Here is a 15409-nt window from a genome sequence, read left to right as displayed (position 1 = left end):
GCAGGAAAGTTAAGGCACCCAGGTCCCCTGCCCAGGCTGCTGTGTGAATTTAAAGACCTCTTCAAATTACTCCCATTGTGATTTACTAAGTGCATACTATGTGCTATGCATTTGGTTCATTTTTTAGCTGTTGGAACATTTTAATAAAAACTCAAATTTGAATAATTTTTTTAAAGGCCCTCTTAGACCTGTTTCAAATCAGACTAGCTCTCCTCTCCAGAAGCAGCTCAGGCTAGCAGTTTCTGGTACTAGAAGTTTTGTAAACATGGTCATGTGCTAGGTGCTTGATGTGCATTATCAAGTTCAATCCTTAAAGGTACTTTAGCCTTATCCCCAGTTTTCAGATGAGAAGACTGAGTCTTGTGATGAGGCAAGGGTAACATAACTTCTTCAAGAGCACACAGTTCAGGAATTGGGCCTAATCTAGACATACTTTAGGCCCCTGATCCCTAATCTTGAATCTTACTGTATAGTCATGAATGAAAAGATTACCAACCACTGGAGATAAAGAGCCAGAGAGTATTTGCACACAGAAGAAAGTTTGACTGGTACAGAAGAAAGCACGAATCTGGTCTCAGGAAGAGAGGAATTTAAGGCACTGAAAGCAGCAGTGAGCAGGAATGGACTGGGACTACAGTGAAGTCTGCATCCCCTTCCCAATCCTTGGAAGTAAATGAGGCAGAGGTGAGAGGCCTCGATGTCTCTGATAGACACTTAAGACAGAGTGGGGAGCCTTTAAAAAGAGAGAAGACAACAGGAGAAATAGCTGATAATTTTGAGACTCTGGGTGGCTAGAGAGAGCCTGACATTCTCAGAAGACTTCCAGCACTGATGACAAGGTAATTTGTATGTCTTGCCATCAAATTCCTTCAGAAAGCCTTATCTCCCTTTCTAAGCAGATTCACCTATTGCTTTACAGAGCCTTAGCAGGGACAGCAACTCAGGTGTCTTACTCTGCAAGACCTAGGTCTCCACTCCAAGTATTTTCCTACTCTTTATAGCAAATAAGTCAAAATAAAGGGAGTGACTGGAAAGAAGGGAAGGACATGCACAGCTGTCCTCATAGTCTTGGTGCTGTGAAACTTCTCTGTTGGTAGGTAGTGAGAGGACACAGAACAGTGACAGTAAGAGGGATTTAGGGCATACAGTGATGAGAATTCCTGGAAGAGAACTGAGTCTCATGACTGTGATGCTGAGACATTCAGAAATACGTTTTGCAGGGTATTTAAGAAAGGGTTGACACTTTCAGGACTGGGTTTGGGGGCTAGGTGGTGCAATTCTATGAATTTTTCCAAAAAATGTATCTCTTCCCAGGACACAGCTGCTTCTCTACATTAGAAGGTTTTTCTATGTGAATTATTTCTAGGCTTTCCCAGAGAAAAGCAAAGTGCTTTGGGTATCCTCTCAAGGTATATCTCCTCTTCTCTCCCTGTTTTGCTAAAAGTTTTCACATTCATCATCACATTCATCACATTTCACATTCATAAAAAAATTTGTTAACAAAATAAGCCATTTGTTATAGACAAATAATACCAATATTTATTAGAGACTTATCTAGCTTACTTTCAATATTACTAGCATTAAAAGAAAAGAGAAACAGAAACAGCAGAGGACACATCACCAAATTGGGTTTTGACAACATTCAGACTCAAACAGCACCGGGAAATCCCGTGTCACAGCACATCTGGAATCCCAGTTGAGCAAAGGTCCTAGGCAGCATGTCTGCTCCCTGGGTGAGATCTCAAAGATTGTAGTTCTGGCTTCCCACGTATAATCCCAGGATGCCAACTGGTATCATCATCAATCTGTGAGCAAATTGCAGCTCTAGTTTCATGTTAATGTTGTTTGTTTTGTTCTGTAAATCTTGGAATGTTGCTAAATCCAAGGAACGGTTGTCCAGACCTCCAGCAGGAACTAAACAAATTGCATGATCCGCTTCCTATCTCTCTATTGTGCCTCTCTTCTGACACTCACAGCAGGTGTGGCTGACACCCACAGCAGTAGTCAGGGCCGTGGCCAGTAAGTCAGAAGCAAGGTCAGAGGCCTGCTCTGCTGTTTTGCCTCTGAAGCCTGAATAAGACTACTTCAATTTGATTTCCCTAACACTCCCCTGGTGGCTCAGAGAGTAAAGAATCTGCCTTCAATGTGGGAGACCTGGGTTCGATCCCTATGTTGGGAAGATCCCCTGGAGGAGGGCATGACAACCCACTCCAGCATTCTTGCCTGGAGAATCCCCATGGACAGAGGAGCCTGGTGGGCTATAGTCTGTAAAGTGGTAAAGAGTTGGACATGACTAAGCAACTAAGCACAGCACACAAGGCTCCCCAGATCCTATACCCTAGCTTCAAGGGTATTTAAGCCCCTCTGGCTCCCCTAGTTGTCCCCTGATTTGGGTCTCTGTCACTTGTGCCCTCACCATTGCCAGGTAACTGGCACCCTAGTCTTGCCCCTGGCCTGTTAGCCTCCAACAGAGACATCTATGTTCAGGGAACTCCCATCCCTGCCTATCAAGGGGCTCTTTTAGTAGATGGGTGGTGGGTGGCCAGCACATTGGAGAAATAACTCAGAGTGGGCATAGGATACAGGGGAGCAGATGAGAAAGCTCTGTGGCATCAGGGAAGATCCGAGAAGATACAGAAGCCAAGGTGGCTGGAGATATTTTCCTTCGGAGGGTATTCCTGGAAAACAGACTGTCTCAGCATCTCAGAGCCCCCCAATTTCCAGGTCTAATCTCGGGCCCTGAGGATTCACTGTGAGTCAGCAGCCTGGGTGTGTTTGAGTTTAGGGTTCTACCTGTGCCCGAGACTGATTTTCTGCATAGCTTTAAGCAAGTTACTGTTCCATTCCGAGTTTTTATATTATCTACTCAATGATGTGGAAAGGTCTTTGTTTTTCTGACCCTCTGACTCGAACACAGCTGCATAAGCACTAACATTCACTGAGATGGACAAGGTGGCAGGCAGAGTGGGATACTTCACTGAAACAGAGAAGATGAGGTGCTCAGCTCTGAACAAAGCATGTTTGACAGGCCTGTTAGACATCTGGGGAGAGAGGTCAAGCTGATTAGTGTGCAGGAGAGAGATCTAGGCTGGAGACACATGAATGGTTATCAGCGAGGCAATTGGGTTTCAAGCTATGATAGTGGATAGAATCATGCACCAAGTGTGAATAAAGGAGATGAGGAGGAATTATTAATAGACACCAAGAATAAGAGGAAAATCAGGTGAAGGAAAGGGCTGAAGGAAATGAGAGGACAGGATGTACATCAACTCTGTGTGAGTTCTGTTCCTGCCTTCCTGTCAGGAGCTCCTGTTCATGTTGGAGCATGAACCTGCTGTCAGTCTTGTGCATAAATCTCCTTTTGATCTCCTGGATTGAAAGACTAGTTCCTGGCTGGATCCAAGGCTCTAGGACTGTGAAATCCATAAACATAACTAGGAGGACTGGTGTTATCCCGAGTTAGCCTCAGTTAATGATTAGCTGTGCCCTCTTTGAATGCTGTAGGGATTCTCGAGCTATCTGCCTGATTAGCTGTGCCATCCTCCAAGGCGACAGGGGTTCTGGTGCTGTCTGTTCAGGACGGAGACCAAGAGATCTCCAGAGAGACTTCCTTGAAAGGACTTGGCAGGTGAGCACGTTGTGAGGAATGAACAGATGGAGTCATGCTTCATGATGGCACTATCCAATCTTTAGAAGTCATGACTGGTGAGGAGAATGACAATCCACAGGGAAAAGTAGTCTGCAGTCTCTAGGGACCAAGAAAGGTCTGCCAGGTCTTAGTGAGGAGGCAGCAGTGGGCAAAGGAAAAGGGAGTGTTTAGCACAGCAAAAGGGAAGGACTGGGGTGACTGAGAGAAAGGTGGTCAAATTGGGATGGAAGTTGGGTGGTAGTCAGGGAAGGAGGGCTCTAAGAGAAGGTGAGGCCAGAAGAATGAGAATGAGCCAGGTATGGAAAGAGAGAGGAATCAGCATGTAGAAAGGCAAAAGAATTTCCTGCCTGGGAGCTGGTAAGGAAATCTTCACTTTTTGTTCATTTAGAAAAGACAGGAAGGTCTTTAAGAGACCTTAAGCATTCTGACCGCTACTGCCCAAACAACAGGAAGTGGGAATCTGACCAGCTGGAGGAACTACTGGCTGGATTCCTTGCGTCAAAGGTCATTACACTTAAATTCTGCAATCCTCATCAAGGTGCACATGTTGGAAATCAGAGACCAGTAGATTTTGAACTACTTTGCCTGGAGCCAATGCAGAGACAGAAATGAAAATCCCAACAGTTATAATTTCTAAAGTAATGCTATTTGTCAGGTCCTGTGTGCTGAATACATAGTACTCAAGATATCTCAGTCAAGTATCAGTTAAAGAAAACAAATGCTGCTTGTATTAGTCAGTTTTTGCCATGATAGCAATCATCCTGAACATCTCAGATGCTTATATCCAAAAATATTTTCCTGTGAGTCTGGAAATTATCTGTGGCTATACTAGGCTCAGCTCAAGTCAACATGCGTTCTGGGACCCAGGCTGGAGGTCGGCTCACTTGGGATATGCTGTTCTCATGGCATTGGCAGGAGGATTCTTTACCATCTGAGCCACCAGGGAGGCCATTTTCATGGCAGAGGGCATAAATGCAAGAGTCTCTGACCAAGTACACAAGCACATCCACTCATATCTCATTCTCCAAAGCATGTCCTATGGACAAGCCAAAGTCAACGAGAGGTGCATACACACTCTTCTCCAGAATGCACACGGAGTTTTTGGTAATCACAATTCAATCTACCACACTACTGTGTTTTAAGCACAAAAGGATTCATTGTGTGGAATTGGGTGTTCACAAAACTGTCAGAGGTGCTGGAAAAATAGGATTTAGAGCAGGTGCTGTGTTTTCAGAGAATGGTACATCAGAAGGTGACTAAGATAGATGCTGACTTCCAGTTCACTCATAATCACAGCAAATTAATTTCTGGAAGAATCCTGTAAGGTTGGAATGGGGCTCCTTAAGCAACTGCTGACTCTACAGACTCACCTCTGTCTTTTCTTTCCTTCATAGGTTTGAACATGCATTGGGGGCGGCAACTCCAGGCACTTTGCATCCTATGGAGGTCTCAGATGTCCAATCACACTATCCGCATTCATACTAGGCAACTGGCATCCCTGCAGTGGGGACACCAGGAAGTTCCTGCCAAATTTAACTTTGCTACTGATGTGATAGATCACTGGGCTGGCATGGAGAAGGTAATGGGGTGGAAAAGAGGCACACAGTTGGAAAATTTGGCTGAGTTCACTAGTTCATCCATTCATTCAATAAGTATTTGTTGAGTACTTATTATGTGTCAGGCACTATAATGAGCTGTGAACAAGATGTCCATCTTCCATTAAGGTGCATAGGGTAGGAACAAGAGAACATGAGCTTGGCTGAAAGAAGGGTTCAGGAAACTGATGCAGGGTGGAGCAATCTGGGAACTGCCACACCTCAGACAGCTGAAACGCACAGCTGACCTGAACATACTCCTCCACATTCTCTCTTGTGACCTCCCAGGGTGAAACAAGGACTAGCGAGTTGGAGTCATAGAGGAAGTAAATTTGTATTTAATAAAAGAAAAATCAGCATTCTCTTGTTAAACCAGCATCAACGAAAGACTGAGTCAGTTTTCTCAGAAAGCTATGTGTCCTTGTCATTAGGGATACACAAGTAGAATGATTATTAGGCAGGGAGTGTCAAAAGGATTCCAACATGAGGCATCAGAGAAGAGAGTGATACAAAAATTCCTAAATTTTCTTTCCTAGCCTGGACTTCCAGAATTCTGCTCCATTCATTGCTGACACAATGACTGACTTTACCTGAGTTCAGTGGACCTTTATGGAAGATGAAAGGATTCATTCTGGCTAGGGTAGCAGAAGAGGTGGTTCTATTAGCATGGGCTTAAAAGAATGATCATCAGAAGGAATCATAGTTGTGATGTCTCAACACCATGACATAACTTTAGTACAGAAATGGCAAATGCCAGGCCTCTAGGCTAAACATAGCCCATGGTGCAGGGCTCTCTAAAAAAAAAAAAAAAAATTGGTAAACATTTTAAAGTTGAAACTTTTCAAATAAAAATTTAGATTTCTGGCTTTTATTTTGAAGTTATACTTCTTTAGAATAATGAAGGAGGTCTTTACTACCATGACTCAAAATCCTGAATTCATAAAATCAGTGATTTACTAAATATATGTACATTTCAAAAAAACAAATTTCCATTGACAAACACTGTCAGCAAAATTTAAAATAATGACAATCAGAGTAAAGATATGCAACTCATAAAAGAGCCAAAAGTTAATATCTCTAATGCAAAAAGAGCTCCTAGAAATCAAGAATAAAAAGATGCAATCAAAAATAGATATGGGCAAATATATAAACAGTTCACAGAAAAGTGAACTCACAAGGCCCTTAAATATAAGAAAAAAGGCTCAACTTCACTCATAGTAATAGTTACACAAATGAAAACTTCACTGAAATAATATATCTTACCTACTAGTTACATAAAAATTTTGTCAACATACTCTGTTGACAAAACTATGAGGAAATAGACACAGGTACTGATCAAAGTGCAAAATGAGTCAACCCTTATAAAGAGGAATTTTGAAATATCTAATACAATTACAAATAAATTTTTCTCTTTGACTTGACATTAGTGCTTTCAAACTATGATATGGAGACCCTGAGGATTCCTGAGACTTTTCCCCGGGGAATATGTAAAATGAAAACAATTCAAAACAAAACTAAGAAGAATTGGAACTCTTTTGCAACACTGGTGGGAATGTAAAATGGTCCAGCCATTGTGGAAAACAATATATTTCCTCAAAAAATTAAAAATAGTTACTGTATAATCCAGTTTTTCCATTGTTGTGTATGTACCCCAAAGAATCAGAAGCAGGGTTTTGAAGAGATATTTATACACCATGTTTATGGTAGTATTAGTCACAGTAGCCAAAATGTAGGAACAATCCAATGTCTATCAATGGACTAGTGGATAAATAAAATTGGCATATCTACACAACATTTTTTAAAAAGAACGAAATTCTGATATATGATACACCATAGATGAACATTATAGACAAGTGAAATAAGCCAGATACAGAAGGAAAAATAATGTGTGAGTCCATTTATATGAGGTACCTAGAGTAGTCAATGGAGAAGGCAATGGCACCCCACTCCAGTACTCTTGACTGGAAAATCCCATGGATGGAGGAGCCTGGTAGACTGCAGTCCATGGGGTCGCTAAGAGTCGGACACGACTGAGGGACTTCACTTTCACTTTTCACTTTCATGCATTGGAGAAGGAAATGGCAACCCACTCCAGTGTTCTTGCCTGGAGAATCCCAGGGATGGGGGAGCCTGGTGGGCTGCCGTCTATGGGGTCGCACAGAGTCGGACATGACTGAAGCGATTTAGCAGCAGCAGCAGCAGAGTAGTCAAATTCAGAGACAAAAAGTAGAATAGTAGCTACCAGGGACTTGGGAGATAAGGGACTGGGGAGTCATTGTATAATGAATACACAGATTCAGTTTTAGACAATGAAAAAGTTCTGGAGACAAATGATGGTTGTGATTACACAGCAGTATAAATGCATGCCACCAAACCGTGTACTTTATAAATGGCTACAATGGTAAATTTTATGTGATGTATATTTTACCATGGGCTTCCCTGGTAGCTTGGTTGGTAAAGAATCCACCTGCAATGTAGAAGACCCTGGTTGGATCCCTGGGTCAGGAAGATCCCCTGGAGAAGGGCATGGCAACTCACTCTAGTATTCTTGCCTGGAGAATCCCCATGGACAGAAGATCCTGGCAGGCTACAATCTATGGGGTTGCAAGAGTTGGACATGACTGAGCAACTAAGCACAGCATATTTTACCACAATAAAAAATAAATACATAGAGATAGATAGATAAATCTAAGGTAATATTTGCCTTTTTAATTCTTATTCTCTCGGAAGTATACTGTGTCATTTTCCAGAGGCTACAACGAAGTAAATACAGAAAAATAAAGGAATCCAAATGTCTTCTATTAAGGAAGATATTAAGATTTGCAAAAATATAAAATGATGCCACTCTTCTCATTATATTTTGTTTGTTTCAGAAAGTATACTTACTTCTTCAATAAAACATATCTTATTTGTGTTAATATATGATGGACTTATTACTGTTATATTTAAAAGCTGAAGCTTCAATATTTTGGCCACCAAATGTGAAGAGCCAATTCATTGGAAAAAATCTTGATACAGGGAAAGATTGAGGGCAGAAGGAGAAGGGGATGACAGCGGGTGAGATGGTTGGATGGCATCACCAACTCTGGACATGACTTTGAGCAAACTTCAGGAGATAATGAAGGACAGGGAAGCCTGGCGTGCTGCAGTCCATGGGGTCACCAAGAGTTGGACATGACTTAGCGACTGAGCAAAAACAACAACAATAATGGATTTATTCACACATGTATATAATTTCTCAGTTTAATTTCTAACAAACATTGAGAGATATTAATAAAGGGCTTATAAATAAAGCTTTTTAGGATTGTAATACTTCTTAAGAGTGTATAGGAGTCCTGGGATCAAAAAGCTTATTAAGCACCACTGCGGCAGTTCCAAGATGGGAATTTATTTTACATGCTTGTGTACCAGCCCACTTTAATCATTAGGCCTTTTCTTTCTTCAGGCTGGCAAGCGACCCCCTGGCCCAGCCCTGTGGTGGGTGAATGGCAATGGCGATGAGGTAATGTGGAACTTCAGCCAACTGAGTGAACTCAGTCAACAAACAGCCAACGTCTTCGCAGGGACATGTGGTCTGCAGCGTGGGGACCGTGTGACAGTGGTGCTGCCCCGAGTGCCTGAGTGGTGGCTGGTGATCCTTGGCTGCATGCGGGCAGGTTGGTGATTGACCACCTGAGCAGGGCACCATCTCCCTTGTGAAGGAAAGTGGTGGCAGAGAAATGCAATCATTCCTCCCAAAAGATGCCCCCTCCACCTATCATGTGGTCCCTCGTCATATAGAGACACCACTGTTCTCCCATTTATTTAAGCAAACTATGCCCTAAGCACTATACTAATTGGTTGCTAATACAGAGTAAACAAAACAGAGTCTATGGGACTCACAGATCTCTGGAGAAAGACAGCTGCTTTAAATTATTAATTGCATATACAACTATTGAATCACAGTTTTGATAAGTGGCATGAGGTTCTATAAGAACCTATACAAAATATTTGTCAAACTATTACCTATAGGGCAAATCCAGCCCACAGCTTGTTTTTATAAATAAGAAGTTTTATTAGAACCCAGTCATGCCCTTTTTGTATATTATCTGTGATTGCTTTTGAACTATAATAACAGACTAACATAATTTGGACAGAGAGCCTCTGGCACATAAAGCCTAAGATATTTGACATTTGCTTGGCCTTTTGTAGAAAAAAATTGCTGATCTTTGCTATAAAAGGAGACCCAAACAGACTAATCTGAGAGGTTTACAAAAGTCTTAGTAGAAGTAGTATTTAGTCTGAGAGCTGAAGGACAAGTTGGATTGAACCAGGAAAGGAGGAAGAGAGGAGGAGTGCTCCAAGCAGAGGGAACAGTAGAGGGGAGGGAAGCCTGAAAATCATGAAAGAACCTGGAATGATGATTTGTGTGCCTACAGCCCAGGCAGCAAAGAGAAAGTAATGGCAAATGGGTCTGGAAAGATGGACAGGTGCTAAACTGGCAGAATCTTGTAAGCCATGGCAAGGGAAGGGTACTGGGTCCTTATGCAGTGAGGAATGGAAACCGTAAACTGATTACATGTCATGATTGTTTTCTATGTATAGATGGTGACTCTGGATGGTGCATGGAGAATGGGATGAAGGAGGGAAAGAATGGGGTTGAGGAATTCAAATAGGAGACAAAGAATGATAGTGATTTCAATTTGGATGGGGAAGTAGAAATGAAGTTAAGTGGTTGGATTTGAGAAAACTGATCGCAAGATTTTTTTTGATGAATGACATTAGGTAGAGGAAGAAATCGTGTGAGATGGAGAAGTCAGAGTCACTCAGGCAACTGGGTGGATGCAGTGGTCTTTTTCACAGTGAGAAGCAGCTATGGGAAATCAGGGAAAGATGACAATTTCAATTTGGAAGCTGTTGAGTTAGGCGCACCCAAGTAATGTTCAAGAAGTGGGGAGACGGTCTAGTTATAAGATGAACATGTCCTAGGTGTATAATATAAAACATGATCACTATAGTTAACAATATGTATTGTAGAGAGTAAATTCTAAACATTCTCATCACAAGATAAAAAATAAGTGTAGTCATGTATAGTGATAGATGACATAAGGTAGTATTTATTAATTATCTATTTTTATTTAATATTTATTTATTTATTGTGGTATTCATTTATAGTATATAGGTATATCAAATAATTAATCTGTATACTTCAAATAAATAAATTATTGTATGTCAGTTATATCTCAATTTTTTAAATATATGGATAAAAAGGAAGGGATGAGAAGTGAATAGCTGGGATTTAAGGGCATAACATCTGAGATGCAGACAAAAATTTAAAAATTATCAATTTTTAGATATAAGAGATGAGAAGTGAAAGAGCCTCAAGAAACACCAGTATCCCTCATTTACAACTTATCTTTCCTGGTCTTCTTCACACACAACAAGCATTCTCATCAATAAGGAAGAAAATGTGAGTGTGGTAAAAAAAAAAAAAGAAAGTAAGAGTTATCAGAGGAATCTGAACACAGCTAGAGAAGCAGGTAGCCCATGGGAGGAGTGAGCAGGCCATGAGAGAAAAGTCACCCAAAGTGACACACTGAGAGATAATGGTCTGAAGGGAAGGAGAACTCAGAGCAGGAGATGGAGGGACAGTTGAGGTGGTAATGGGTCTGCAGTGTGGATCCTGAAGTGTTGAGAGTGGGAGAGAGCAAGCCAGAGGTGGAGACTAATAACCAGGAAGAACATGTGAAAGCAGCTTTATGACAGGTGAGAAACAGTCTAATTATTATCCAGAAGAATAAAGCAAAGTCACAAAAGTCTCATCAAGATAGAAAACAAAAACCTAGGAGTGCTCTTCCCAAAGAAAATTCAGTGTCCCATGCTTGAGATAGTCAGGACCTTGAGCACCGCAGAATCGCATGGACAATTGCAAGTTCTTTTAAGGCTCTAATATTTTAGTTACTATATATGATTGTTTGGATATAGCAAACTTCTATAGGGCAGTGTGTGTGTGTGTGTATGTGTGTGTTAGTGGCCTTAGACTACCAATGTTGTAACAGCAGGCAATTCGGTTTCTCTCAGTCTCAGTAGACTCCTTACAGCTCTGACAACCCCAGGGACATCTGTGTTTAAATCACTCTCTGGTCCCCAGTTCCTTTATTATTGATACTCCCCATTGGTTATCACCACCCCAACCTCCCCTAACCCAGCTGCTCCCCACTGGCTGTTCATATTAGGATTCTCTAGGGGAGAAATTAACCATCCCTTCCAGTTCTGTCTTTAAGTCATTTGACTTTTTCCAGGCCTTGTCTTCATGCCTGGGACCATCCAGATGAAAGCCAAAGACATTCTCTATAGGCTGCAGGTGTCTAAGGCCAAGGCCATTGTGGCTGGGGATGAGGTGGCTGAGATAGTGGACACTGTGGCACCTGAGTGCCCTTCTCTGAAAACGAAACTATTGGTGTCTGAGAAAAAACGGGATGGGTGGCTGGACTTCAAGACACTACTGTGGTGAGTATCTATGTGTCTTGTTGTTTAGTCACTGTTTTGTCCAATTCTTTTGTGACCCCATGGACTATAGCCCATCAGGTTCCTCTGTCCATTGGATTTCCCAGGCAAAAACACAGCAGTGGGTTGCCATTTCCTTCTCCAGGGGATCTTCCCAGGCCAGGGATCGAACCCACGTCTCCTGCATTGGCAGGTGGATTCTTTACCACTGAGGCACCAGGGAAGCCCATCAACATGTCTTAGCCTGAGCTTTTACCAAAGATGGAAACCTGCACTTATGTGCAGGTTCTTTATTTGGGAAGTCTGAGGAGCAGTGTGTATGATGGGGGAGAGTTAAGCAGGAAAGAAGTAAGAGTTAATACAGAGTTTATTATCTTTATTATTGAGTCACTGCACAGCATAAGTGGGCCTTGATCTGCAGGGACCTTTTGAGGAGCACACAGAATGCCTCTCAGGATTATCTACTGAAGGACTGACAAACACTGACCCATCAGCCCTTAACCTGCATTCATAGAGGGCTGCCCAGAGGTGTTATTTACCCCACACTCCGGGCTGCACATACATGCGTGCAGGATAGGCTCAGAGTCCCATGCCATGGTGGTGACAGAGAATGAAGGCTGGAGGCACAGAGTGCCTCACCTCACTGTGGCTCGCAGTAGAAGCAACAGCAAGTTGGAACTCACCCAGAGCTTTTGACTGTGTTGAATAAGAGGTAAAGCTGAGAGGGTATGTGGTAAAACACAGGAGATGGCTGGTACACAGGGTTTCTAGACTCCTTTTCCCATCTTCTGCATCCCTAAATGAGGCTGCCAGCCGTCTATAACATGATTGGCCAGAAAAGTCTCCCTTTCATATGTCTGAAATCTCCACACTAGAGTCAATACCTTAGGAAATTCCTAGGGAGGGTGTAAGCTTTTTCTTTCTAGTGTTACAGTCTTTAATATAACTGTCAGGGAAATAGACAACATAACAGCAGCTTTGAGAGACTCCAAAGAGGAGTAAATGCTTCTAGGGACTACAAAAGGGTAGATTGGGAAAATTTACACTAATTGAGCATCTCCTGTGCACCTGCTGTCATGCTGTGGCTTCCAACAACAAGCAAATTAACATTCACTGAGTTCTCAAAGCAAGTTGCCATTTCCTTTGTGTTAAAGTTAACTTTCTCAATAACTCTGAGATGGGTGTTATATTGATCCCATATTTCAGATATGGAAAATGAGACTCCGAGAAGTTAAATAAATAATCTAGAGTGACATGGTTAACAAAGTATCAAACTTGAGTGGTGTTCAAACCCAAGTCTGACTGACTCAAAGTCTCAAAATCTTATCCACTCATAAGCCTCCCTTCTAGAGTGTGTCAGCTGACTTGCCTCTCCAGTATGAGGGAAGATGGGAAGGCATGAGTCACCAAGACATCTGGGGTCCAGGGCAGATCTTATTAGGTGACAATCTGTCACTGTTGTCAGGAAAGCATCTACTACCCATTGCTTTGTGGAGACTGGGAGCCAAGAAGCAGCTGCCATCTACTTCACCAGTGGAACTAGTGGCCTTCCTAAGATGGCAGAACACTCCCACTCAAGCCTAGGAATAAAGGCCAAGATGGATGCTGGGTAAGAAGAGTCCTTTCTCTCTGGAAACTATGTGACTAGACCTTGAGATGTTTCTGAACTCAAATTCAATTCTCTTGAAATAAATAGGTTACCATGTGGCACTTCTGAGAAACAGAGTTGGAAAGGAGGGCAAGGGGGAACATGGCTTAGCAAGCTGGGTATCCAGTGACCCGTGGTAGAACATTTCTGTCATCGATAACAAGAGATCACAAAACCTCTTCAGTGCTTTGAGCAGTGTATCTATTAGCTTGAGTGCTTAGCACAAGGTTGATATGCATTTTTTCCCAAGACTGACCTGTAGCTTGTCCTTTGGAATGTTAGTAATTTTCTTTGATGCTGTCCACATTCCAAGAGGCTGTTTTTGTCAGTAGCAAATTACTTTTCAAATTCATTAAATAGGGATCTGTAATTGGATTAATAATATGAACTGAGATCTCAGAATTTCTGTATCTTGGATCTCATAATTTAGTCTTTTCTTTCACTCTACATCAATCTCATCAGTGGAGTCAGAAAATAGTGTGTTAAGATTGTCATGCAATGATAACAAGAGATCTTGATTTTTTCAGTTGATCCTGCTTGCCATGCTAATTTTATTACAACTAGAAAATGCTTTAATGCAAAAGACCTCAAAAACTTAAATGTCCTATCTATGAGCCTATGGCATCAGAAAATTAAATTTCATAGAAATTATTTAATAGAAGAGCTACAGTAAGAAAAACAGTTTCAAAAGATGGAAAGATAAATAAATGAAGCTAATATATTAAATTCCCACTCACCCTCGAAAATTTGATTCCATTTGGCTATGACCTAATTTCTCTACAGAGCTGGCTGTGGGTGAAAGTAGCAATCATCTTTAGGACGGGACATATTCTATGGTAATTCCCAGCCACAGGGAAGTTCTTTCTATGCAGCTTAAATTATTTTTGCTTTCAGTTCAGTTCAGTTCAGTTCAGTTGCTCAGTCGTGTCCGACTATTTGTGACCCCATGAATCGCAGCACACCAGGCCTCCCTGTCCATCACCAACTCCCAGAGTCTACTCAAACTCATGTCCATTGAGTCGGTGATGCCATCCAACCATCTCATCCTCTGTCATCCCCTTCTCGTCCTGCCCCCAATCCCTCCCATCATCAGAGTCTTTTCCAGTGAGTCAACCCTTCGCATGAAGTTGCCAAAGTATTGGAGTTTCAGCTTTAGCATCAATCCTTCCAAAGAACACCCAGGACTGATCTCCTTTAGAGTGGACTGGTTAGATCTCCTTGCAGTCCAAAGGACTCTCAAGAGTCTTCTCCAACACCACAGTTCAAAAGCATCAATTTTTCGGCGCTCAGCTTTCTTCGCAGTCCAACTCTCACATCCATACATGACCACTGGAAAAATCATAGCCTCGACTAGATGGACCTTTGTTGTCAAGTAATATCTCTGCTTTTGAATATGCTATCTAGGTTGGTCATAACTTTCCTTCCAAGGAGTAAGCATCTTTTAATTTCATGGCTGCAGTCACCATCTGCAGTGATTTTGGAGCCCAGAAAAATAAAGTCTGTTTCCCCATCTATTTCCCATGAAGTGATGGGACCGGATGCCATGATCTTAGTTTTCTGAACATTGAGCTTTAAGCCAACTTTTTCACTCTCCACTTTCACTTTCATCAAGAGGCTTTTGAGTTCCTCTTCACTTTCTGCCATAAGGGTGGTGTCATCTGCATATCTGAGGTTATTGATATTTCTCCCAGCAGTCTTCATTCCAGCTTGTGCTTCTTCCAGCCCAGTGTTTCTCATGATGTACTCTGCATATAAGTTAAATAAGCAGGGTGACAATATACAGCCTTGACATACTCCTTTTCCTATTTTGAACCAGTGTGTTGTTCCACGTACAGTTCTAACTGTTGCTTCCGGACCTGCATATAGGTTTCTCAAGAGGCAGGTCAGATGGTCTGGTATGCCCATCTCTTTCAGAATTTTCCACAGTTTATTGTGATTCACACAGTCAAAGGCTTTGGAATAGTCAATAAAGCAGAAATAGATGTTTTTCTGGAACTCTCTTGCTTTTTCAATGATCCAGTGGATGTTGGC

General features: G+C 41.9%; 1 protein-coding gene across 5 annotated transcripts in view; it reads left to right on the top strand.

Moving 5' to 3' along the window:
• The first annotated feature begins 3521 nt into the window (after positions 1–3521).
• LOC147345317 (acyl-coenzyme A synthetase ACSM2B, mitochondrial-like) overlaps positions 3522–15409 on the top strand; it is a 48326-nt gene continuing 36438 nt past the window's right edge. For all 5 annotated transcript variants that reach the window (XM_086375479.1, XM_086375480.1, XM_086375478.1 and 2 more), the window contains exons 1-5: positions 3522–3628; positions 5044–5228; positions 8690–8900; positions 11526–11733; positions 13196–13339. In XM_086375479.1, the coding sequence (XP_086231605.1) occupies positions 5052–5228; positions 8690–8900; positions 11526–11733; positions 13196–13339 (740 nt within the window). In that variant the 5' untranslated portion in view covers positions 3522–3628; positions 5044–5051. The remainder of the gene's footprint in view (positions 3629–5043; positions 5229–8689; positions 8901–11525; positions 11734–13195; positions 13340–15409) is intronic.

Source organism: Bos grunniens, chromosome 25 (assembly GCF_055505025.1).
Source record: "Bos grunniens cultivar Pamir isolate PY7600 chromosome 25, Bosgru_T2T1.0, whole genome shotgun sequence".
Taxonomy (NCBI): domain Eukaryota; kingdom Metazoa; phylum Chordata; class Mammalia; order Artiodactyla; family Bovidae; genus Bos; species Bos grunniens.
The sequence above is the reverse complement of the archived record's forward strand: the minus strand, read 5'-3'. Positions and strand labels throughout refer to the sequence as shown.